Source organism: Culicoides brevitarsis, chromosome 3 (assembly GCF_036172545.1).
Source record: "Culicoides brevitarsis isolate CSIRO-B50_1 chromosome 3, AGI_CSIRO_Cbre_v1, whole genome shotgun sequence".
Classification (NCBI taxonomy): Eukaryota; Metazoa; Arthropoda; class Insecta; order Diptera; family Ceratopogonidae; genus Culicoides; species Culicoides brevitarsis.
The window spans coordinates 35,680,395-35,707,693 of NC_087087.1; the positions used below are offsets into that span (position 1 = coordinate 35,680,395).

A 27,299-nucleotide genomic window follows, 5' to 3' on the forward strand; every position below is an offset into this window, starting at 1 on the left:
GACAAACTTTAGTTAGACGAAACGTGTAATGTTACCAAGTACAAGAAAGTACAAGCAGGCACGTTAACCCATGATACATTTAATGGTAACTGTTGTGTCCAGCATTTTTATCGTTATTAATGCATATAAAATGAAATTATGATATCACTGTCTTTTATTTTATTATATTTCTTGCCTTGTTTTAGTATTGCACAGATGGTTTTCATATTGCATGACTTTTTGAGCGGTTTCATTGCAATAAACAAGGGACAATATCATGGGTAAGTTCAAAATTTTTCTAAAAAAATTCAAACAAACTAAAAATTTTAAATTTATTAAAAAGGCAAAAAGATGAGAAATGTGAAAAACTCGCGAATTTTACATCAACAACAACAAAGACAAGATGACACTTCAACGGGCGCAGCAATAAACGTGTGTATTTGTGTCATGACAACATAAACATAAAACGAAAGAAGAAAAATATTCCATTATGAAAATATGACTTTCCTTCCTTCGTTTTGATATTACTCGTTGTCGTCATTTTGTCATTCTGTTCATGATGATGATGGTATGTACTTTTCATTAAATATTACGATTTTTTCTCTGCTCTTTCTCTTTTTCATGAACTTTTACATGAACATTTTTCGCATTATTGTTTCATCATGAAAAGCTCTTGTCTTTTCCTTCATTCGTTCTTTGTTAAGCTCTTTTTATTATAATCTGCATTTGTGTTCTGATTCTGAACAATGCGGATTTGCATAATATTAATATAATATAATTTTTGATATCGACCATATCGGCGGTCATTTATTAAAATATAAATAAATAATAATAGGATTAACGATAACTAAAATAATCCAGTCGCTCTAGTTAGTTAGCTCGTATAAAAGTTTACCCACACATTTTAATAAAATAATAATAACGAAAAAAACACACGCGCTTTACAAATAATCTACTTACTTCCAGTCGAAGCGCATACATACCTATTTTGCATCTCGCATCACCGTTAGCAAATATAATTGCATACGATCTGCATATTTTATGTAATGCGTAGAAGCATCGACTAACGTGTGTATGTAATAAAAATAAACAACAAATTTTGATGAAAATAATGTGATTACGCGTGTGTGTGGGCAGTTACCCGATGTTTGCTTGTCGTCGACTATTTTTGCTTGATGAAAATCTGTCTATACCACGCGAATTTTTCATAACTTTTTTTTATTTTTGATTCTTTTATCTTTAGTGACTCGGCATTTCCCTCATATTTTTTCCATTTATTCATTCACAATAATAATAATTCATTTTTTTTTGCTGTTGATAGAAAATCAATAAGTCATGCGAAGAACGATGAAGGAAAGGAGTGTATTTGAATGATAATACAATTTTTCAATCTATTGAATTCCTACTTTTTTCAGAATCTGAATTTCAATTCATGAAGAGAATTTAAAACAAAAGAATCTACCCTATCGTTAAATATGCACGCTGCTGAGTGACAATAAAATCGCCAAAAGCGTGGTCCTTGCTATGACAGAGACGAGCAGGCAGGATTTCATTGTAAATCCATCAATTGTGTGATTAAAAATACTTTTTGTGATGTCCATCATTCCGAAGCGACGACGATGCGAGGGTTGGTGATGCCTGAAATTATACGCATTTGCACTCATTTCGTATGCGGCACGAGTGTAAGTCGATATCAAATTAAAAATATAGGACATATGTTTCATCCGTAGTTAAAATTATATTATTTGTATCCAGAGACTGAAGGGTAAGTAACAACAAAGCGCAATATAATGTGTACATGTGAGTAGTGCGGAATAATAAATGGGAACAAACAGTACCATGGGGTGATTAATGTTTTTAAAGTTGTTTACGGAAAAACATTCGGTACCTATAGCACAAAAGTTGCGTCATTTCGCACGCGACTCTGAATGAAATTTAGTTTCAGATTGATTTTGATTGCAGTTTGTGTAAACTGTGCATTAAATTTAACGCTAAACATATTTTAAACAGCGATTATGAATAAATTATGATATTTTCTCGAAATGTTGAACTGAATGAACTGTTAACGCTAAATGCAGTTATTTGCATTTATTTACATAAATAATAATAATGCAGCGAAGTATTTACCTTTGCATTGTAATCTTAATCAACAGCAACTCATCATCATTTAAAAGGCTTTAAAAGTGTTTTTGACTTGAATTTAAATTTCAAAATATCATCATTAATCATAGTTTGTACTCACTTAACATTTATTTTAATTATTCTTAACAACTTTATTCATTTTTTTCTTTTTTTCGTTCTTCAGTTAAGAGTTGTCGATTTGTAGATGTTAACAGATAAGAAATGTGAGAAAACAAAATTCTTGAAAGTGTTTACTTTGACGTACCTGACAAATTTCTTGAGGGATCGAAAGGTAAGTAAATGAAATATCTAAAAAAATCTTAAACTATCTAAATAAACTTACAAAAAAGATTAACTTTTTATATCCAATTATGAATCTCATGGCAATATGAAGTTTAATTTTGCTAATAATTTAATTCCTCATATTGAATATTCGTATTATTTAAAATTTTAACCCACATTTTTAAATAAAGAAAAAAAATCCTTGAAAGCCTTATATTTTTTCAGTTCAAAAAAATTTGCCGCTCACACGTTATCTTAATTACTCGACATACTTTTTTATATATAATTATTTTTTAATCATCCCACGCGTTTTCGTACCAAATCTCTTCATTAATGATTTCATCAAAACATAATAACAATAATTAATACGAAAAAAAATAACGAACGTAATAAAAAAAACTGTCAAACTCAATTTATGAGTTGAGATGAGCATAAACACACATTTGCTTTGGCATTCGCTCATTATGTTTAAATATAAATAAAATAAAATTGATTAGAAATTCGTTGAATATTTAATTAATCAATCAACATGAAATAATTTTACTTTTTCACACTCACTCTCATTAGATGCCGCACTGCTGATTTACATCTTGATTAGAGTTTGAAATTTTTAAATGACTAAATTTTTGGGTATCTGTCTCTATCATTATGGTAATAAACATCATCGTCGAAGTCATCAGTTTCGAAGATTATACAATTAAACGTAAACAAAAAAAAGTTCAAGAATTAGAATGGGAAACAAAGCAGAATCAAAGAATAAATATAAAACAAAACGGGCACTTAAACCAATTTTTATAATATATTTTATTGTTTAGTGGTTTGGATAACTTTTGAACGAGTACTCTTTTTATTTTAATGTTACAAATTATATGTGACGACGTCGACTCATAAAAGTTAATTTTTGAAGTTTATAGAGTTAGTGAGTAGATTGGAGAGCGAGAGAGGGAATGACATGGACTATAATGGGGAAACATCATAATAATAATAATACAAAATGTTTATGTGCACCGGATACTGTTAATTTTCTTGGCATTTTCAAGCACTTTGTTTGTATCTACTTCATGTATTATGTTTTTTTTTTGGGTTTCGTGTAAGAAGGCTACGTTACTTGTCCATCAGAATCTATTTGATTCATATATTATAGTCAATTATTATGATTATTTTCTGTTCATTTTATTCTCGTCGATGTTTTTTCGTTACAATTTCTGTACAACAATGGAACAGATTCAAGATGATGTGATTTTTTTTTGTTTTTAGTTTATTTTAGATTTTCTTCATTGATCGACTGAACGCAATTGAAACGATGGGAACGTCTTTTTATTGCCAGACAATTTCGTGTCTGTTTAATCTCAAAATATTGTCTTTGTTATACTTTTTAAGAGAGAGATTAATAATTTTTCGCTCCCTTATTCTCGGTTCGTTCTTTATAATAATTTTTTTGTAAGACAAAAGGCGAACTTAATTGTTTGAAAGACTTTTTAGCTTCGTACAATCCACGGTATAAGCGACATTTATACAAAATATGAAACGCTGGCTACGTATTTTCTTTTAATCCTGCTTAAGACGACAATCCTTTTTTATTCTTTTTTTTCTGTCGTCATTTTTGTTCAGCTAAAAAATCAACTATTTTAAAAGAAAAATATTTCTGGATTAAATTCATCATACAACAAAAATTATATTTTGACGAGACGAAACAATTTTTTCTAAAGTAATCAACTCAATTCACTTCCCCAATTTTTATTTTGTATCAATTTTTGTTTTGAAACAAAACAAAAGTTTTCATTTATATACAAAAATGTACCTAAATAAAAATCAGCATACAGTAAAAATTGCCAAAAATATAGCAAACATAAACATGTTCAATTGAAATTTATTTGATTTTCTCTAATAAAATACGTAAAATTTTGTATTTTTTTTTCCTCTGCTACCGAAAAAAAAAATGAAAGTACAGGAAATAAAGCGAGTTGATTGGGGATATGCGCTGTGAACTGAACTGAAGTGAACGTCGTCGTCATCTGAAGTCTTGTTCAAGCAATACGGTACTGATAAATAATAAACATTTATTAAAATATTGTAGAAAAAAAGAATTCGGAAGGTAAAATTTTGTTTATTTATATTTTTTGCCTTATTAACACAATAAACGAATAAATTTGTGGAGGAATTTGTTTATGATTCACATTTTTTGGGGTTCTCGCGGCATATCTTTAAGTTTCTTTAAAGGGAATTGTTTCATTTGGTTTAATAAAAATAAACGGCGTTGAATTCCTTCATCGTTCTTCAAACATACACCCATAGATGAAGACATATATTTGAATTTTATCTCGTAAAAGGGTACATTATTACATTAAATTATGTCTTTCCAGACATTCAAGCATTAATATTTAGGAATATAATATAAAAACACATTTTTATTTTTTCGTGAATAGAAAAAATATTCGGGCCTATTGTTGAGTTAGATGCCTTGTAGGTTGATTTGTCGCGCGTTTATTTCTCATCATTGCTTTTGATCTCTCATTCTTGTTGTGTTTCTATTGAAAGCGGATCCAAACAAATTTCAGTGATAAAATGTTTATCTTTTCAGCTTTATTCATTCGTTGTTGTTGTTGTATTCTTCAGCTGACAAACTTGTATGTGAGCCAAGAAAATATTGATTTTCTCGGTATTTCAATTGTAAAGCTGCGATGTAATGAATAGAATGGAAGATGCGATGATTCAACTAATGACCTCCCAAGAAGATGTGTCCCCAAAAGATATGGAACTTTTTGAAACTTGATGGAAAACTTTAAAGTTAAAGTTAAAATCATATTTCGATGAAAGTTCGTCGTTCATCGCTCGCATATCATCTCCTCGTAAGTATTCATAACAGAAAATTTATTAGATTTATTAGACGACGTCTGTTTTCCTTATTATATTAGGTATCTTTTAAGGGGTACGAGACGTATTTTATATGCAAAAAGAGGCTTACAGTCGCTGCTGTCTCCCACACAGATGAAAGGAAAAAATACGAAGGGCAAATATTATGCAAAAAACGACATTGGATGAATAATAATTAGAGTTATATTTTCCTTCTTGGAATATCATCATCATCATATCTATCTCATCATCGTCGCATCATGACATGAAAATTCATACGAGAAAATTTTTTTTCCGAAAACGGAACAGGGACCAACATACTACTACCATATTAGAAGTTTGTCATATGTGCGGGTGGTTGACGTACGACAACGCGGGTTGCCTGTCTCTGACACTGATGATGATGATAATAATGAATGTGTGTTTGTGCCTCGAATGATAGAGGCGGAAAACTTGCTGTTTGCGTTTCGTACCGAACTCACAGTCGCTGCCGTTCTCTGTTTATTAAATTTATTTATAATTAAGTTGGAAAATTCATAATATAATACAAAGGCAGAATATTTATTCTCTCTCGCACAAACTATCTACCAAATATTTTCATCATAGAAGGCTGATGTGATAAGGAAAAATGTTACACATTTCCATTCTTTTTCATTGATAAAATGTTTAAATACGAAATTATAAAAGTTTTAATCTTTAAACTTTTGAATTTTAAAAGAAATGTTAAATTTTTCAATTTTAAGTTTTTTTTTATGTTCACAAACTTTTTGTTTTTAACAAGAAATGATTTGAACAACATTTATAAGCTTTTCGCAAGAAACATTTTTCATTACTGTAATAGCCTTAATATAATTTTTGGTGCTCATACAAACGAACAAAGCGTTGTTTTGGGTAAATATGGTGCGTGGTATACCACGAAAATGAATCCAGTTGCGTCAAAATTGAAGTCCATTCAAATTCCTGGATTGAAATTTATCCTTTTTTGATATTTATGTTTGTTTGGATTTGGTTTCTGCTTGGTTTTCTCCGCGTAAGTTGTGCCGTTAATCACTCTGTCAGTTGTCAGTTACCCATCACACACACAGAAAAACACAAATATAGTGTACCTACATAATTTTATTGCATATCATCACAACTTTTTAATGTTTTCAAATAAATACTCTACTCAGTCATTCTCCATATACGACAGAAAAGTTTGTCGGTCCTCTCTTTCTGGCTCGAGGGACTTGCTTTTCTCGACTTTTGAGGCAAAAAATATACGACACAGTAATTTAATAATGTTGTGTAGTAAATCACGGCACAATACACTGTCTGTATGAGGATGAACATTGGCAAAATTCAAATAAAATTAGAACACAAGACAAATTATTCGGAATCGCTCGTAAAGTTAGATATTATATTATTATTATATTGAAAATCTCTGGTGTGCACTTATATTTGTTGTATCGTATGTGAATTTGGATAAAATTTAACTTTTTCACATCCGACGTCAACAACGACGACTCTGACGGTAATTAATGTAATTTTACTTTGACTCGTGTTAGAAGAACTCTTTAATGAAATTTTGTGTCATAAACCGCATAATTAGTGTACCAAAAATTTTTGATTTATGTTCACCATGTGTCTGAAAATATTTCTCAAACGTAAAAAAATACGTTTTTTTTATTCATGTTTTAAATCTTGAATCAAGATGAATTCAAGTGAATTTTCTTTGACTCATCCAGAAATAAAAAAATAATCAAATCTTGTTCGTACAATGATTTAAGAGCAATCTTATCAAAATATATTTATTTATTATGATAATAAACAATTTCATTTCCTTATCCACGCGAGTCAACATATAAGAGAAAAAATAAAAACGAACAATCATCAATCTTACAAGAAAAAAAAACGTAAAAGTGAAAGAACGGAACAAGTGTTGCAGTTGTAAGATTAGTTTTGGGAAATCAAAATACACATATCTACATATCATCCTTCACATGTGCTGAAAAGTATTCGAATAACATTCCCGAATGATTTTATTTTGAATGACTATACAAACAACAACGATGATTTAGAATGAAGAAAATTTTGCTGCTCAAGAAACTAACACTAACATCAATTTATAATATCTCAGAAAGTCTCATATGGCACGTTTCCTGTAAAAAACAATCGCCCACTCATCATCCTTGAATTATTCTTTATAAATGCTAAAAAATTACTTAAAATATAATATTTTTTCCTTTATTAAAACAAGAGAGATATAAATATTTGTGAAAAATACGCACAAATTTCATATAAAACAATCAGTGTAAAGTTTGATTTATCATATATAAAAAAAAAAATTTTTTTTACAAAAAAAAAAAGTTTTTGCAAAACAAAACGGGAAAGGTAAAAACATTTACGTTTTTTGTTCTTTTTTACTGTTCACATAAAATATAACTAATTTACAAATCTTTTACAATGAAAAAGACCCACATATTCGCATGTTAATGTATGAAACAAACAAACAAGAAAAAAGTACAAATTCTCGTTCTTTTTATTTCTTTTCGCAAAAAGAATATTATTTTAAATTATTATGAAATTTCTTGGTAGGTACAAAACGTTTCATACATATATGTTTGTTTGTGTGTTATAAAAATTATAATAATAATAAATGCTGCATGCAATAAATTGACGTGAAGTACAACATTCATGTCTAAGATAATGGGATTCAATTTATAATAATAATTTTTTCTCCTTTTATTTTGCGAAACTGAGAGGTACAAGGTGATCGTCCCCGATGTCATGTTCCTCAAAGGTAAACATTCTGAACACATGTTTTTAAATTTGATTCACAAAAATAAATGAAATTATTAAACTACCTTACCGACTGTCAAACAGAAGTGTATGTATATTTTACGGGGAAAATGAATGAAACTTGTATCATTAAATAATTTTTTTAAACGAAAAAAAAATAAATGTTGTAACATATGGCGAACGAGACGCTTCTCTTTTATATTTGTCTTCTTCGACAAAAGGCATCTAAGAGGTGAATTTCCCGTTTTTATGTATCTATAGCAGCAATAGTGTAACAGAATGTTGAAAGAAGAAGTAATTTAATCATGACAACGATGACGTGCACGTACTTATACTTATACTGTCGTTCGGCGTCGTCGTCCTTTATTTCTTCATACAAACAATCAACTTTTTCAGGTAAAAAATGTTTTCTGTAACATAATAATTGTCTTGAGTGTTGTAGTCTTTCTTTGCTTTATTTTTTTATGACCATTCGTTTTACGAGTTAGGATTTATTTAAAGAACTATTGTGTGAATGTATTTGTATGGACACTCTATAAAGTTTTTTTTATGTGTTGAATCGGTTCTGTGAATCCTTCGGAACTCGTTATTCACACTTGAATTGAATTCTATGAGTAATCTCATGTTTAATGTTAAGCAGAAATTTATCTAGCATGACACCAAATCCCGTCAAATGATGAATTACCTGATATTATTATATTTGTTGTTATTCTTGTAACTTTCGCTCGGTTCGTTCTTATGTTCAAGGATCTTCTGTGCCACAAAAATTGCTGTCAATTTGATTTATATGCGTTCTTTCTTTTTATTATCATATTATAAGTATACCAGAAAAAAAGTTTGATTGATATGATTCGATTGTTATTTCGAACTTTTCGTATCGTCATTATTATTATAATATATATGTTATATAATATTTTTTGTTTGTTTCTTATACCAATATCTCATTATAATAAAATATTATTTTTTCTATGCACGCGTTCAATATTTCAAAAATACAAAAAAAAATTTCCATACTCCTGTCAAATTTTTTCCAATATTTTGCGTGAGATTTTGTTGTTTACATATTCCTGTTGTTATTGATGTTTTATACTATATAATGTTATACTATGTATCGATTATCATATGTAAATTTCATCATAATAATAATAAAATGCAATATATCGTTTGGGAAAACAAAAAATTTGTATACGAGTATGAAATATCAGGAGATTATAATATTGATGATGAAATTTGTGTTGAAAATATTTTTTTTTACTTTTTCATCTTTATTCTATAACAACAAAAAATATGGAAAAAAGAGTATGAAGAAAAATGTTACTTCGCGTTAGGCTCTATTAGCTACTTTTAATCCCAATCTATATGTTTTGTAAGCCTATTTTAATTTGAAACACAAACAACAGACAATTGATCGTGCGTTGCCGCTGTTTTTGTTATTATTATTGTCGAATGAGAAGCGAAGAACGGGCAGGCGCTAAACCTCTGGATGGAATAATAATAATATTTGCATTAAAACTCGGGAATACTGATGATATGCTCTCGCTATATTGGTTTGGTTTGTTATTCTGTTCTCATTTTGTATCCTCAGCTACATGATAATCACATAAATATTTTTAATCCCATATATGATGTAATTCCCGTTTAATCATATTATATGGTGAATGCACTCCAATTTCATTTAAATTCGTACTTTTTATGAAAAAATATAATACAATTTTTGTAAAATATAACGAAAGACAAAATAATATTGAAAAGTTTTAATTTAAAGTTAAATTATTGTTATATAATATTTATAGAATGATATTAATAATATACAAATTTAATAAAATTATGTATTATTATAATAAAAAATACGAATTGAATTAAATTAAAGAACATTATTATATTAATGTTAAATTATATTGATGAAAAGTAATTATGTATAATGAAAAAACCATTAATTTTTTTTATCAAAATTCATAATTTCATAAATCTAACAGACATGTTTTAAAGTTCACTATTTGACCTAAAAAGTTTAAATCTGAGTTGATGTAATATTTAATAAACTCGATACTACTTTATTATTTATAATTTTAGTTAATAATGTATTATTCCAATAAATTAAGACCCTTATAATAATGTACATATGTAATAATATATAATATACGTGGATGAATCTTATAACATTATTAATCGTATTAAAAATTTTCATTTCATTCGTAATAATTTGAAATAATTGATCCTCTTATTATGTTTAGTTCAATTCATGGCTTCCTTTTAAATTAAATTTTAGTCCCTCTTTTAATACAAAAAATAATAAATTAAATAAAAATCATGTCATGTTACCTTGAACTATTTGTGTCATATCTGGAAGTTGTCTCTGTGGAAAATGGCTCCGCATAAATATTCCTCATTGGTGGCACACGTCTCGGTAATGGCGGCGGAACAGGATTGTAGCCATCCATTATCGTATCACATTCATTGTATTTCATTGATTTCATCGTCATTTTTAATTGTTTATTGATGAAATTTTATTTTTTTTTTTCAGAATAAATTAATAAGTTTATGTTTTTTTGTATATTTTATTTTTTCATTGTAACGTTTTATTTTTATTTTTTGGCGAATTTGATATGAAGTAAGTAGTAGTAATTGAATAACAAACAGACTGCAGAATGTTATTCTGTCACAATATTATTTCCTTTCATTAAACAATGTTTTTTACACATCATTGTTCGAAAATGAAAAAAAATGTTGCGGCATGTCCCTTTGTTTTGTTGTTGTCGTTACTTCCTATCAACAATTTTTATATTTTTTCATTATCATTTCGTCCCCATCATCGTCGTGTTTTTTACAGTATCATGTTTTTTTTTTGTTTGTAAAAATGAACCGTTGATGAATGACTATTCTTTGCGTTCGCTATATAGGTAATACGGAAAAATATAAAGAATTATTATTTTATTATATATATTTCTCGTTCGTTCTCGCTGCTTGAGAAATTGTAGATCATATAAATTGATTACATAAATTACTGTTTGACTGATGATACGATAGACGTGCTAATGTTTTGTAAACTGCCTGCATGAAAAATGAAGGTATTCACAACTCTTCTTCTGTCTTGCCTTTATTCAGATTCTGGCTTCTTGTGAATCTACGATGCCCATTGTGATAAATAGTTATAGTTTAATTATTATGTTTTATCGTACGTCATTTGGGCAGACGCCTCATGTAGAGAAAAATAATCTCCAACAATAATAGATGATGAAAAAAAATAAAAATAAAATGTTTATGTGCAATATCATGCCGTATTGTAAATTAAATTACCAGATTCAGTGAATGAGTGATATAAATTTTTATGATTTTTAAATGAATCAAACGTTGGAGGAGTTACGAGCAACATCGGCGGCAATGTACCATCATCATCATGACATAACATACTCACAAACAATATTCTATCGCGCTAAACATAATAATCAAGAGAATGATTCGCACATTTTTTCACTTCGTCTTCGTTCCTTTTCTGTATTATTTCTTTCATTTTTTTGCCTCTCTAACGAACGTGTTGGAAAAGTTGTTTCGCTTGTGACGAGCCTTAATAAGTTCGATAAATCAAACCAATTATTTTGTGCACAGCAAATCAATTGAAATAACAGAGTACTCGTTCAACATCGAATTGTAAAGTCATGTTCTGCGATGATTATCGCACAGATTGAATTTGGATTATTATTATTATTAGAAGACGTGTGCTAAAGGCGTTTCTACTTTCGACAAGCCCCAAATTCTGCGAAAACCGATTAAAAATTTCTGTTCCGCAATCTCAGGTCGAAATTCGACACAAAGAGGTCACAAAAATCTTGATTGAGAAATCAAACAGCGCGTCATGAAGCAGAACAAGAGAAAATAATCTGTGTGAAGAGAGAACAGGACAACCGATTGATTTGATCGCAGTGCTTTGCTGCGTCATTCAATGCTTTAATTAACACGTATTGTTGCTTTATTTGTAAATGAAGATCTTTCATCGTGCAAGAAGGTGTCAAACGGGTACCGTAATGAATTTTGATAGCTTAATAGTAAGTATATTCGATCAAATTTTTAGTTTAAAAAATTTAAAATTAGAAAATTCGTATTTCAAGAAATTTTGTTTATTTGATAAAAAAATATATCGACAGTTTCTTTCATCTAATTGACTTTGATTCCTTTGAAGATGCACAAAAGGCACCAAAAAACAAGTTGCTGCTTTTCTCTCAAACAAGCAAAGAAGCACTATAAGCAAATAGAAAGAAGAAGAAATCCTTGCTCTTCAATCTTTATATTTTTTTTTCTTTGCTTTTAAAGAATATTTCAAGCCACTCGTCTTTAATCTTGTTTGTAACAAAAAAATGAAGTTGGTTGCATGAAATGAAGAAGACGAAGAACGATGTTGAAGAAATTTTTTTTTTCATCTTTTAAAATAAAGGCGATATCCTATGAAAACATTTATGCGCTTAATATAATACAATAAAAAGCAAATTGAAGAAAAAAAGTCTTCTAAATGAGCGTTGTTGTACGATTTCTTCATCTTTCCTTCGCCGAAAAAAATAAAGAAATCTGTAAAGTAAATGAATGAAAGCAATTTAAAAAACTTAAAAGACACGCTATTATAAAAGGAAAAAAAGTTTTGTTGTGTTATACATATTTTTGTGACTTGACTCGACTTCAGAGTCGCTTTGTATTGAGTGTGTCGCATTTTTTTCTTTATTATTATACTTCACGTCTCTACGTTTTGTACAGATCACTTAATTAAATTTATTAACTTCAATTGAAAGTCTCTGCTTTGTATTCTTCGAAAGTAGCAGGTTCGACACAAAAGAAACACGAAATAATGATGCATGCAGCAAAGCCACACATCTTCAGAGGGAGAAAAACTTCGTACAAAATAATCTGGTTAAACGTTGATTCAGATTCATTTATCCGTGTGCATGTGCGAGAAGACATTATTTAATGGCTGGTCGACTTGTTACACACACACTCACAAACAGACATAAATGTCAAATGACCGACCCAAACAAAACGCATCAGTGGTTTCAAGCAAAAAAAAAAAAGTATCGCTACTAAAGGATAGAACGAGTTCGTTTATCGCATTTTGACGGTGTGTGCCGCTCGGCGATGTTGTTGTCGTCAACGCCGCCGTGCGAGCAAGCAACATATAAACATAAAATTCTATAAACATAAATAAACAACGATATGCAATAAAATAAAATACAACGAACGAACGAGAAAAAAAAGATAAAAATGCTGATTCGATAAAAATATAGGTGTGTGTTGTTTTCCCATACGCGTTCTCGTAGGGCACTACATAAAAATCATACAATAAAAAACACACAAAATAGGAGAAGAGAGGATATAATGTAACAAATAAACGAAGCATCCGATGTTATTTTATGTTTGTCGCTTCGTTTTTATCTCTGTATAAATTTTCTGACTTGTTGTGCTTGCATTACGTTACGCGCTCGTTGTCTATATTTTATGTTGTGCCAAAAAAAAAGTGGATTTTCCAATATTTTCGGTGTTTATTTTTACGTTTGCCGTTCAAAAATGAACTGTAGAAAAATCGTGTGTCGCATAAAAAAGTTTCACTGAAAACTATAAAATTTATCAACTTTGCGATACAAAAATTTTCATAAGACGAGAGAAAGCATATTTTCACAAAATGTTTTGAATATTCTTACGAAGCTCCTCAGTGGGTCACAAAATGTATTTTTCAACAACAATTACGACAAAATTTGTTATCATCAGAGCCCACACAATCGACTTTTTACTCTGTGTTTCAGCTCAATTTGCGTACATTCAAAATTCAGCAGAAAAATAAACAAACAAGGCGAGTGTGTAAAAATATTCACATTTTCCGTGTTCCATGCAAAAAATTGTGTTAAAGAGAGAGAAAAAAATTCTACGGAGAAGAAATTAAATTATGCTAAATGAAATGCTACTGCATACAAATTAGTAAATGTTAAACAAAATGCAATAAAATGAAATGAAAAGGACATGCCTTAAATAATAAATAACTTTTTAAAAAAATAGCTTTGTTGTGTAGTTTTAGCGCTTGTTACACGATTGTTATCATCACTCTCGTTGCACGACAACGCGATGTGATCGAGTGAATGAATGACACAAAGCAGCAGAAAAAATATTTTGTCCTTTCAGCAGAAATTCTTGATTGTGCATAATGAAATGAAAAATTTGTTAATTTTCCAGTGCAGTACATTTTAATTAAAACAATATAGATGCCGTACGACGCACACACACATACCGAACAATAATAAATGAATAGCTACTAAAAAAATAATTAAATGAGTTTTTCAATTAAACTGTGTCGTTGTCGTCGTCGTGCCCCGGTTGTTTGGAATTGTTTAATGGTTGAATAGTTCGCTGGAAAAATCCGAAGACGGAAAACACTTTTCCCAAAACTTCTTTGAAGAAATTTTTTTAACTTTATTTTATCTTCCATCATAAAAACTTTGTTTTATTGTTTCTTTTGTACTGAGCAAGAAACTTTGTCCCGTTTATATTAATAAATAGTACGCCTGAATTGTTATACAAGACAAGTGTGGCACCATTTGTCTCGGGTAAGAACTTCACGACAATTAATAAATGTTAAGTAATTAGTGTTCGGGATCTGTTTTAAGAGAAACACAATGCAAGAAGACATTTTTTGAAATTCTCATGAGAATTCCTTATCTCACATTTTTTAAAAGTTCTTTTTTTTCGTAAGATTGTATAATATATTATAATGTAATATAAAGAGTTAATTGAATGCAGTCCTAGAAAAGACATCTGTAACAGAAATTTATTTTAATCATCCTTTTACGAGTTCTTATGCATTTCTTTACAGAAACAGAAACACCAGATTACATATACTTTATTTTATATATGTTATGATGTACGGATGTGTGCATAAAACAATTCCAAGAACTACTAATGGAACATCTTTCTTGCATTCTATACCAAATTGCTCTGGTATTTTTTATTCATTCGTGCACATTTTTGAAAAATTGTTGTATTTTTGTACCTTTTTCTTGTTATTATTACATTTAAATAGTTACATTGAAATATTTTTACTCAGATTTAATTTTATGTTTCTGCAAGGTACTTGTACACATGTTATACGAATATGAATAGTTTTCATTCATAATAATAATCAAATTATTATTTACAGACGAAGTTCATTCAGCACAAAAATATTTTTCCAAGACATTTTTTTGTCCTCACATCTTCGTCATCGTATAAAAGCAATTAAATTGTTATGCATGATGAACTTTTAGGAAGAAGAAGAAGAAACGGCGGCAGAACAAGAAAATTTTGTGAGTATGTGAATAAATGTAATGTAAAATATTATTATAAATATTTTAGACTGTTATGAAAATTTATGTTTTATTTTAGCAAAATGTTATTTTATGTGTGTCGTGTAATGATTCAAATTTAAACTTTATTATACTTTTTTTTTATTTTATTAATATGAGAAGTTGCACTGTGTCGACGTAATGTGTAGCAATAAACGGATAGATGGATAAAATATGTATAATTTTATAGATAAGTTTGAAATTTATTGTTATTCACACTTAATTTATGTAATCAATTTATATTTTTCTGTTTGGTTGTATTTTCTGAACCATTGAGAACATTTATAATTATAAAATATTGAGAAATATTTGTAACATGAAATTTATATTTAATAAAAATATTGTTATCAAAATAATTCTCAAATAATTTTATATATATTTTTTTCAAATATTTGAATATATTTATTACTTTTGAAGTTTAACTGCTGCTCCTTGAACTTTTAATTTTTTATTTAAACAAAAAATCCTTTGACTTTGGTTGTATCCATATTTTATTGTATATCTTTTTATAACACTTCTTTCTTGATGTTTTCACACATTCAATTTTCTTTCAAATTTTTATTTTATTAAAAATTCTTCAATAGAAGCAACGTTCCTTTTTTAACACATCCTTCTATTTAATAACTCTGCAAACTAGCTGTTAGCTTTCTTTACTTTTATTTTATTTTATTATATTTTGTTGTAAATATGTAACTTGACTGCTTGCCAGTGCATGTTATCCTTTTATTATTTCCTTTTTTGTTTTACTATTTATACACACATTTCACCCTTCGCTGTATGTGTGCACATGAGAAGAGGAGGAAAAAACTAAAATATAAAAGAAACTTTTCTTTTATGACAATATTTTTGTTACCGAGCGATGCATTTTACGACCCGTTGAATGCAACACTTTAAACCGAACTGATGTGAAACTCATCTGATCGAACCGTTTCAACGTCGATGTTTCCGTCTCTGTATGTATAATGTTGTGCGCATGTGTTTGTATCACGTAGCGTGTTTGAATCGTACATGCTTGTAATATTACTTGCGATGAGTGCTTCACTCAGAGAAATCTTCAGTAATATTAACGTTGATCAGAATGTTTTGTCAGTTGTTTTTTCACTTTTTTAGCAATTTTAAGTCATTAAATTTGTTCAAATTTTTTTCAAATTTTTCACTTTTGGTAAAACATAAGTGTTAAATATTTTTATATGTTAAATATTATATATCTTGAATATTATTTTAAAAGTAACTTTAGTAAAAATTTCACTTAAAAAAGTTTGTAATGATTTTTTTTTGGATTTTTATCTTTTATCTAAAATCCAAGAAAAATTTGCAAATATATACAATTATATTTTATACAATAATATAAATATATTATATTATATATTATATTATATTATATATTATTATATTTTATTATAATAAATGTGAACAAAATGTGAAAATCTATTAAAAGAAAGTATATTTTTTAGTATATGATACTCGATAGATTGTTAATTTACCTTTTATTTCTCTGCGTGTAAATGAGTTCCCAACGTGTGTGTATGTATGGAAAAACAGGACATGCGTCGATTCATGCACATCATGCAACTCCTCATGTTTATGAGTAAAAATGTACCTTATAGATGCGAATCGAACGAAAAATTATATCAATATTTCTTTGAGAATGATTTCCTGCACAAATATTTTTTTCCTTTCGCACATTTTTGTATCGTACTTCAAAGGATCTGCGAATGACAATTGCTGGTCAATAGAGGGCTTCTACGAGAAATAAAACCATTGACCTTTTTATTATGATAAACATTCGCTACACATCTTTCTATTGTTCTGTGATGTATGTATCTGTAGTATGTTGCATGAACCGATTCATAACCGATTTAATATGTTGCGCAATGTTTATCTCTTCATTCTATGTATACAATTGTACAGAAATGCTTTTTGGTCTTTATTGAAATTCACTTGTTTAATAAGTTTCAACAATAATTTCAGAAAAATTTTAATTATTTAAAAAAAAAATATCCTAAAATTTAATTTTGATTTTTTTTTGCTGAAAAAGTATTCAATAAAATTTTTACTATGTTAACGCAAACTTAAATTTGTCAAATCGGAAATGAGCACCTGAAATTCCATGGTTAACCCCATTTTCAATCAATATCGTTTTATTTTAATATTTTTTTTATTATTATAACGAATGCCTACCACAAACATTCGATTGCCTTAAATCCATATCAACCTGTCACAATTTATCTTCAAGCCTATCCGAACAACAATGAAGCGAGTAAAGCAAGCGAGTAGATTTCTAATCCCTTTTGCTATATCGCTATCTTATTATTATTATTTTTTCGAAATTATATGCGACTTGCGAAGCAAACAAAAAAAATGGAAGAAAATTGATAAATATAATTCTAATCCGAAAAATAAATATTTTAATCGCTCACTTTGAAATTAATACGATATCACGTCTGAATGACATGCCTCTTCGCTTTGTCTCAGCATCGAGCAGTACACTTTAGCCAAGAGAGATAGATAAATATGTTATATTGAACGCAGCCTCGCCCATGTCAGTGATGTGTGTTTGTTTGTTTATGTGCCTCTGCTCATGGTATATATAGTAAACATTTTTACAACTTGTGTCTAAATTTTGTTTACATCATAATTAATCATCCATATCTATTTCAATGTGCGATATGCATAAAAGGAGTGTGCTATGTGTGAATAAAAGGAATATGAAAGACGAGATAATAAAAAGAGTTTATGCGAGCACTTTATGAATGGCATCGGTTTTGATAGTATGTTTTTTCTTTTTTTTGATATTCGCTTGTTGTACTTTCGGTTTATAAGAAAATTCGAAATTTTGTTTTTTGTTGATACACAAATTATTTAATGGAAAATTCAATTTAATTCACACAAAGACTTAAATAATGACAACTTTATTTACCGAAACCTTAAACTAAATTTTTAGTTTGGAGGTTTAAACTCTGATTTTTTTTTGCAAGTCATTTTTTGATCACTTTTAAGCCTAAAATTGAATAAATATTCATTCTAAAGTTCATTTCTGTTCATATTGGGTCGATATTTGACGAAACAAAAAAATCAGAGTTTGGAGGTTCAAACTCTGATTTTTTTTGCAAGTCATTTTTTGATCACTTTTAAGCCTAAAATTGAATAAATATTCATTCTAAAGTTCATTTCTGTTCATATTGGGTCAATATTTGACGTAACAAAAAAATCAGAGTTTGGAGGTTCAAACTCTGATTTTTTTTGCAAGTCATTTTTTGATCACTTTTAAGCCTAAATATTCATTCTAAAGTTCATTTCTGTTCATATTGGGTCGATATTTGACGTAACAAAAAAATCAGAGTGATCACTTTTAAGCGTAAAATTGAATAAATATTCATTCTAAAGTTCATTTCTGTTCATATTGGGTCGATATTTGACGTAACAAAAAAATCAGAGTTTGGAGGTTCAAACTCTGATTTTTTTTGCAAGTCATTTTTTGATCACTTTTAAGCCTAAAATTGAATAAATATTCATTCTAAAGTTCATTTCTGTTCATATTGGGTCGATATTTGACGTAACAAAAAAATCAGAGTTTGGAGGTTCAAACTCTGATTTTTTTTGCAAGTCATTTTTTGATCACTTTTAAGCCTAAAATTGAATAAATATTCATTCTAAAGTTCATTTCTGTTCATATTGGGTCGATATTTGACGTAACAAAAAAATCAGAGTTTGGAGGTTCAAACTCTGATTTTTTTTGCAAGTCATTTTTTGATCACTTTTAAGCCTAAAATTGAATAAATATTCATTCTAAAGTTCATTTCTGTTCATATTGGGTCGATATTTGACGTAACAAAAAAATCAGAGTTTGGAGGTTCAAACTCTGATTTTTTTTGCAAGTCATTTTTTGATCACTTTTAAGCCTAAAATTGAATAAATATTCATTCTAAAGTTCATTTCTGTTCATATTGGGTCGATATTTGACGTAACAAAAAAATCAGAGTTTGGAGGTTCAAACTCTGATTTTTTTTGCAAGTCATTTTTTGATCACTTTTAAGCCTAAAATTGAATAAATATTCATTCTAAAGTTCATTTCTGTTCATATTGGGTCGATATTTGACGTAACAAAAAAATCAGAGTTTGGAGGTTCAAACTCTGATTTTTTTTGCAAGTCATTTTTTGATCACTTTTAAGCCTAAAATTGAATAAATATTCATTCTAAAGTTCATTTCTGTTCATATTGGGTCGATATTTGACGTAACAAAAAAATCAGAGTTTGGAGGTTCAAACTCTGATTTTTTTTGCAAGTCATTTTTTGATCACTTTTAAGCCTAAAATTGAATAAATATTCATTCTAAAGTTCATTTCTGTTCATATTGGGTCGATATTTGACGTAACAAAAAAATCAGAGTTTGGAGGTTCAAACTCTGATTTTTTTTGCAAGTCATTTTTTGATCACTTTTAAGCCTAAAATTGAATAAATATTCATTCTAAAGTTCATTTCTGTTCATATTGGGTCGATATTTGACGTAACAAAAAAATCAGAGTTTGGAGGTTCAAACTCTGATTTTTTTTGCAAGTCATTTTTTGATCACTTTTAAGCCTAAAATTGAATAAATATTCATTCTAAAGTTCATTTCTGTTCATATTGGGTCGATATTTGACGTAACAAAAAAATCAGAGTTTGGAGGTTCAAACTCTGATTTTTTTTGCAAGTCATTTTTTGATCACTTTTAAGCCTAAAATTGAATAAATATTCATTCTAAAGTTCATTTCTGTTCATATTGGGTCGATATTTGACGTAACAAAAAAATCAGAGTTTGGAGGTTCAAACTCTGATTTTTTTTGCAAGTCATTTTTTGATCACTTTTAAGCCTAAAATTGAATAAATATTCATTCTAAAGTTCATTTCTGTTCATATTGGGTCGATATTTGACGTAACAAAAAAATCAGAGTTTGGAGGTTCAAACTCTGATTTTTTTTGCAAGTCATTTTTTGATCACTTTTAAGCCTAAAATTGAATAAATATTCATTCTAAAGTTCATTTCTGTTCATATTGGGTCGACGTAACAAAAAAATCAGAGTTTGGAGGTTCAAACTCTGATTTTTTTTGCAAGTCATTTTTTGATCACTTTTAAGTCTAAAATTGAATAAATATTCATTCTAAAGTTCATTTCTGTTCATATTGGGTCGATATTTGACGTAACAAAAAAATCAGAGTTTGGAGGTTCAAACTCTGATTTTTTTTGCAAGTCATTTTTTGATCACTTTTAAGCCTAAAATTGAATAAATATTCATTCTAAAGATTTTTTTTTCGATCGAAATTTCCTTGATTTTTGAAAAAATAAAAAAAAAATTCATGACCGTTTTTTGGAAAAAAAATTAAAATCGGTCATGAAATTTTTCAAGTCAAGTTTAAGTAAACTTTTGATGGATTTCAAAGCTATAATTGAATAAATATTCATTCTAAAGATGATTTCCATCAAAATCTCCATGATTTTTAAATAAATAAAAAAAAATTTTTTTGGGGCACAGCGTTACTGACACACACACACACACACAGACGACAAGTCGAATTTAATACCGCATTTTTTCTTCGAAATGCGGTAAAAATATATATATAAATATTTTGAAACGTATAGATTAAGTTAAAAATTAAGGATGAATCAAAAAGCGGTTAAGATATTAAAATTTTTCTTCACATTTTTCATTTCTGTTTTTCAACAGAACATTAATTTATCTCGTGCGCGTTCGCTACTCAGTAATTTTGTAACATCACATATTTGATCCCGCATTTGATTTTGTAAAGAGAAAAAAAGAGATAACTCTAAAAAACGCACATTTCCTCTAACATATCCAACATAACATGCGTTGTGTCCCATATTTCATAATTAATATCTAATTTTTTTTATTTGTTGTTTTTTATGAAGCAAGAAAAACATTTATTTATATTTTTTGTACAACAACATGTCTTTTACACGTTTCTAATTGGAAGTTTATATGGATTTGACTCATTAATAATTTCGTTGGCGACATTTTGATGCACTTTATTTTTCAAAAGTGATTGAAAATTGTCACTTTCAGGGTGTTTGAAGAAGATGTAAAAGCCGTATCAATTTAAAATGTAAAAGAGGGTGGTTTAATTTTTCATCATATAGTATCACTTACATTGTATAGACGTCGTTCGTTGCACGGGGAACCAACTTTTCTTTGATCTCTCAACTGAAAAACCAAAAGCTAATGCAGTATTTTTTTTATTATTATTTTATCTTTGTAAATGTGTCTGTGTATGCGATGACGACCGAACCGAGATAAAGGAAGTGACTTAAAATTATTGTCTGCCTTTTTGTAGATACTTATCTCTCTTTCTTTTATGAGAGGAAAATGCCTCAGTCTGTTTTTCTTTCTGTTTAGCCTTTTATTGGTTCGTTGTTTTTTCCTCCTTTTTATTTTTTCACATTTTATTTATTTAGCGGGAATCCTTTTTGAAAGAACCCAGAGACGAGCAATAGTTTAGAATTTATTATTTAATCTTCGAGTGATTACTCTGACGTTCAAAATACAATAAAAATGTCTGATCTGGAAAATGTTTAGTTTACTTTAATATAAAATTCAGTTCAGATGGAAGGGGGAAAACAGACACTTGATGCAAAAATCCATAGCAACTCTCGTATGATGTAATAAAATAATTGCGAGAATCACTTTTATGCATCGCCATAAAATTATCATTCGTTTAAACCCATGCCGTGTTGTGCCTTTTGTGTTTGTGCGTTGTTCCATGGCATTCGAGTGTGCTCACAGATTGTGCATTCTCGCAGAGATTTCTTCCATTTGGACGACGATGACGACAATTTTAAGCCTATTGCGTGTGTGTCATTAAGTAGGGTACTCGGAAGGGATTTACCATTATAGCGATGAAAATGACATAAAAATGTGTTTTTTAATTGTTTTTCGTTGATTGATCATTAAATATGTAGGCTGAAGGGAGATGAAATTGGATATGAAGTTCGTTACCCCGAACAGATATTTTTGAATGCATGTCAAAATATTAGAAAATTACATGAAGGATAATTCGCATGGGAGCAAAGTAAATTTTTTTTTTCAATTTTTTAAAATTTTTGACGCAAGTTGTTTGACCTAAAATTCACTGCATTCGCTTAATGATGGTTTCTTCAAACCCACATTACGGTTTCAAATTCTCTTATCAGTTTCCTTCGATCGGAAAACTTTTAGTTTCTAAAATATTGTAATTAATTTCACAAAGTTTTCTCTATCGCATGAACTCCTGAGGACAGCACAAATTCTCGCATGTACAATCGAAACTTTTACATTTTCATTATTCTTGTGTATTATGATAATAATAATGATGATGATATTACCCACACAGAAAAGGAGAGAGAGGAAAGAAAGAAAAGGAAATGAAATGCAAGTAATCAACAATATTTATATATGAAGGCCCACACACACACACACACATACACACAAATAAATTCCATTGTTTAAAATTGTAAAAGTTTTATCTTTAATTTTGCAAGCGAAAATTTTTGAATAGAGACAAGATTTAGAGCAAAATCTATTGTCATTCAAATTTTATGTAAAAATACAAAAAAAAAAACGTAGCGAAAAAACGAAGACGAAGGAGCTTTATGGAAAAATTATATTCGAAACATGTCGTCGTTCACGTCGTTGTTGTCGTAAACCGCAGACATATTACGTGAATTTGTAGAGATTTCCACAGCACTACAGAGGATCAGTGCTTTATTAGACAAACTGTAGCAATGCCAATCACCCTGTAATAATAACATCGCGTCTGTCTTAATATCCTTTTTGACTTATTTCTCGTGTTCGTATCTTCAGGTGTGTTCACGTTGCTGCTTCGACGCTGTTGGTTGGATTATAACAACACAGAGAAATCTTTAAAATTCATCAGAATGAAAATTTATGTGAATATCTTTACATATTACTTGCTTGCCTTCGTTGTTATTACATATCTGTCGGTTGTAGCTGCGGTTGAAATGTTCTGTGTGTATCCTCCTTCCCCGCTCATGCGATGCGGTTTCATTTAACTACAAAGCCAGCATATCTTCCGATATCGTTGTTTTTGTGAATCCATAAAATACTTCACAAAACAAGACGACCGACGATGACGAGCTATCTCTATCTTTCAAAGTTTTTTTTTTGCTTTCGGAGAAACATCAATAAAGTGATATTATTGTTCGACGCAACATATCAGTCTTCTGTGGGCTTATGATACCCTTCAAAATCCTCAAAACAGTCGTGTTATTTGTTTGTGCTCAGTCAAATTGTGTGATACACTAAACGTTTCTGTGAAATATTTGTTCGTTCTAAGTTGTAATAACCGAGAAGCTACACAAACATAATAAAAAAAATAATAATAAAAAGAGCTTTAAGATTCATATGTATGGAAATTTTTCGTATTTTAGATGTCTTTATGGCATAAAAGCTTATAAAGTGACTGACTTTCTTTGTGCGAAGGTAGAAAAATAAATATATGGATAAAATAGATTTTTCTGAGAATTTTTTTTTTGCTTTTGAGTTTAGGTTAGAGAAGTTCAGTTATTCAGGACTCTATAACAAAAACTAATAAAATTGCACTGAAATTTTCTCTAAATCACGTCGAGTACTAATGCACTGTCTGCGCCATCAGTAGAATATCTGTCTAATAGTCTACCGCAATTAAAACGAAAAGCTATCATAAGCTCAAATAAACGAGTTGGGATAGTGAAGGAGATTCAGTTCGTGAAAAATATGAAAATGAAAAACAACACGTCGTCCATTTATTATGAATTACAGGAAACTCCCAATGAAAAGTGCATGAGCAAAATGCTTAAAAGCTTGATTGTTCCTATGATTTCAACTATCTGAGCCACAACTGTTGTGTTGTTTACCTGTCCTGTTGTGCGCACTCCTTTTCATTCTCGCCTCTTCTATCTACGAACAAATTCACGTACACGCAGAGAGTCGTCCTATCACTTGATTATATTTATTGCATTAATGTTGTTTATACACGGAGCACGAAAAAAGGATACAAAATAACTCAGCTCAGCAATAACAGCAACAACAGGAACGGAAAAACAACAACAACACGCTGAGCTCATGCATGTAGATTGCCAGAGACCGACAGTGAATAATTGCACTTTGTGCGGAGAACGACACCGGCTCCCCAAGTGTCGAGTCTGTGTCGCGCTGTGTGAGTGTTGGTGTGAGCAATGAGGTTATGAAAAGGCGTGATAAAAACGGTTTTTAAGCCAACGTGCTAATTTACTAAAGGAGAGCATACACACATCAACAACAGAAGAAACACAAAACATTTGTGGTATTTTTTTTTGTTTTGTAAAACGAGCAAGAAGAGACGATATTCAGGTCGACTCGTGCTTTTTCAACGAAAAGCGTGGCAAAAGTGCATGATAATAGTGATAATAATGAAAATGAATGGTAGTAGCATGACCTACACGAATAGCTAAGGAACTCCGTTAAGACGTTGCTCGATGGCGTGTTCATCAGATTTATTTTTTTAAAAGTTTAGAGATAGATAGAGATAAGACATCCGCGCTAATTTGCATTTGCAGCGAACGAAGAATGAGAATTGACCTTTTTTTATAATAAAAATGGAAAAAGTTAAATTTGTTTCGAGCACGCGAATGGGCTTATAGTGTTTATGCATTTCCTCAGTAATTAATTGTTCTTCTTTATTGTAATTGCTCTACCAGGTGCTTTATTCAGGATATGAAAATTATAAAAGTAAAGTGTGCGAACGGGAAATTATCGTAAATTGGAGAGAAATCCATTAATATAGGTCAACTTCAAAAGTGCAGCATCAAATGGATTGTCAGATGGTAAGTCTTTATATGCTTTTCCGTCAGAAAACAATATTAAAGTTTCATTATATAATCTCCAAAAATTCGACAAATTTGCCTTGATTTTTTTAAATGAAATATTTATTTACTTGAAAAGTAATTTGTGGTATTTTGTCGGATCTCCCCCCAAAAATTTTGGGACTTCCAAAAAATGTTTGTCTCTCTTGACATTTTTCTTCGTTATTATTTATGACCAACCAAAAATTTGTAAAATTTCGATTCAACTTAACTTTTTGTTTGTTCGTGACGCATTCGCTTGAATATTAAAATTTAAATTTTATTCAGCAAAAAAAAAATAAGCTGTCATTGCAATTTAATGAGTTGTCTGCTGTGTATCCCCGAATTCGTATGTGTCTCTCACTCCCCTTCACGTTACATGCCTGTCTCTGGCATTTCAAATTTAAATCAACTGTCATGTGATATTTGATAATCCATCAGTCAGAATTTGTCCAAGAGACAATTGAGATTGTATCTGTTGGATGAAATAAAAAAAAGTGACGTAAAATAACGAAAACGAAAGAAAATGAAAAATAAAATAAATTTGTCCCGAAATTTCCATAATTTTGGTCGGTAACGTACCTCCAAAGAAAGAAGATATAAAAACAATCTGTTTTCTGTAGCGTATTTATTTTGCATTCGAGCGGATGGATGATGGGTGAAGGGTGACACATTCCCGCTATTACTTTTATTTTGTTTGTCTGCGATTGTTTTTCCGATAGCGACATTTTCATTTATATGTTTATTTTATAATGGATTATCTTTCCGTCTCTCCTCTGTCTTGTTTACCTATCAAATGAAGCAACTGCAGTAGAATAATAAAAGTTTGACTCAAATCCGAGAGAAAGGATTAACATAACATTATAAAGGAGTCCCACAATTTCCATCCGGCACACGGATAAATATTTGACGAGCTTTGCTATAATTATCCTGCAACGAAGGGAGGCAAGAGAGTGTCATCACATAATTACAGTATTAGTCCTCTTCTTCGATAAAATGTAGAAAATTGTGAAAAGTACAAAAAATAAGAGAGCAGAGAAAAAATCGATTAAAAACTTTTCACGAACAGAACTAATAATTAACGTTGTTGTTGTATTTATGACGACAAATGACAAAAAATGAACGTCTTTTCATTACCTTTTGGAGTACAGATAAAATATTACGAAGTCGTTCATTAAATTTCCCAGAAGACTCCCATTAAAATAAAAATTTATTTAATGCAGACGACAAGATAATAACATGATATTTATTTACGTTGCTTTGATATTTTTCTTTGGTTTTGTCGCAAGTAAATGACGTGAAGTTTCGTGGCGGGGATTTGTTGACAAAATTATAACTCAAGTCGACTGAAATTAAACAAAATGATCAAAAGCAGTCAATAAGACTTGATCAAAAGAAATCTTGAAAAGTAATTCAGTGAAAATTTTGAAAGTTATATTTTTGTTAAAAAATAAAAGATAATCAAAAATTTCGTTTCAGATGTCAAAATTAAGCAAATGAAGGCTTAAATCAATGCTGAGGGTCTAAATATATCAAAACCTTTAAAACGTATCTTCATTAACACGTCACATAAGATTGCTGACAATAACTTAATCGATCAAAAACAAACCTAATGCGAGAAATCACTGCTGCAAGAAATCTGATCTGCGAAGGGAAAAATCTCTTGATTACTTTTCATCATTGCCGACGCATCGTATCGTCATTACGAGACACCTACACCCTCCGAAAAAAAGAAAAAGAAATTGCTCTACATTCATTTTACTCTAATCTATAATTTATGAACTAATATGCCCTTTTTTCTGTTCACTCTGATTTTGTATCCCCGCGTTAAATAATATATACAGCAATATAAAGCGAAATGCATGACGAAGGGATGGAAATTTCGGAGGGTCGAGTCGATCAAACGCAAGAATATATTGTTAACATATAATTTGTTTCACTTTCACTCATGCAGATCTTTAAAAAATTGACAAAAAATCTGCGATTAAATTGGATTACAGTGCAAGTGTATTAAACTTATTTTTTTTTATTTTCAGGGACAATATAAAATTAATACATTTTTTAATATACGTCGACCGAG

The 27,299-nt window shown here is 29.5% G+C and overlaps 1 protein-coding gene across 7 annotated transcripts in view; it reads right to left on the reverse strand.

Moving 5' to 3' along the window:
• LOC134835629 (teneurin-a) overlaps window positions 1-27,299 on the reverse strand; it is a 196,473-nt gene that overhangs the window by 46,066 nt on the left and 123,108 nt on the right. The window contains exon 1 of one of the 7 annotated variants that reach the window (XM_063850543.1): window positions 10,336-10,490. The exons of the other annotated variants lie outside the window; for them this stretch is intronic. Within the exon in view, the coding sequence (XP_063706613.1) occupies window positions 10,336-10,490 (155 nt within the window). Of the gene's footprint in view, window positions 1-10,335; window positions 10,491-27,299 lie in introns of those variants that run through there. 7 annotated transcript variants of the gene reach the window in all.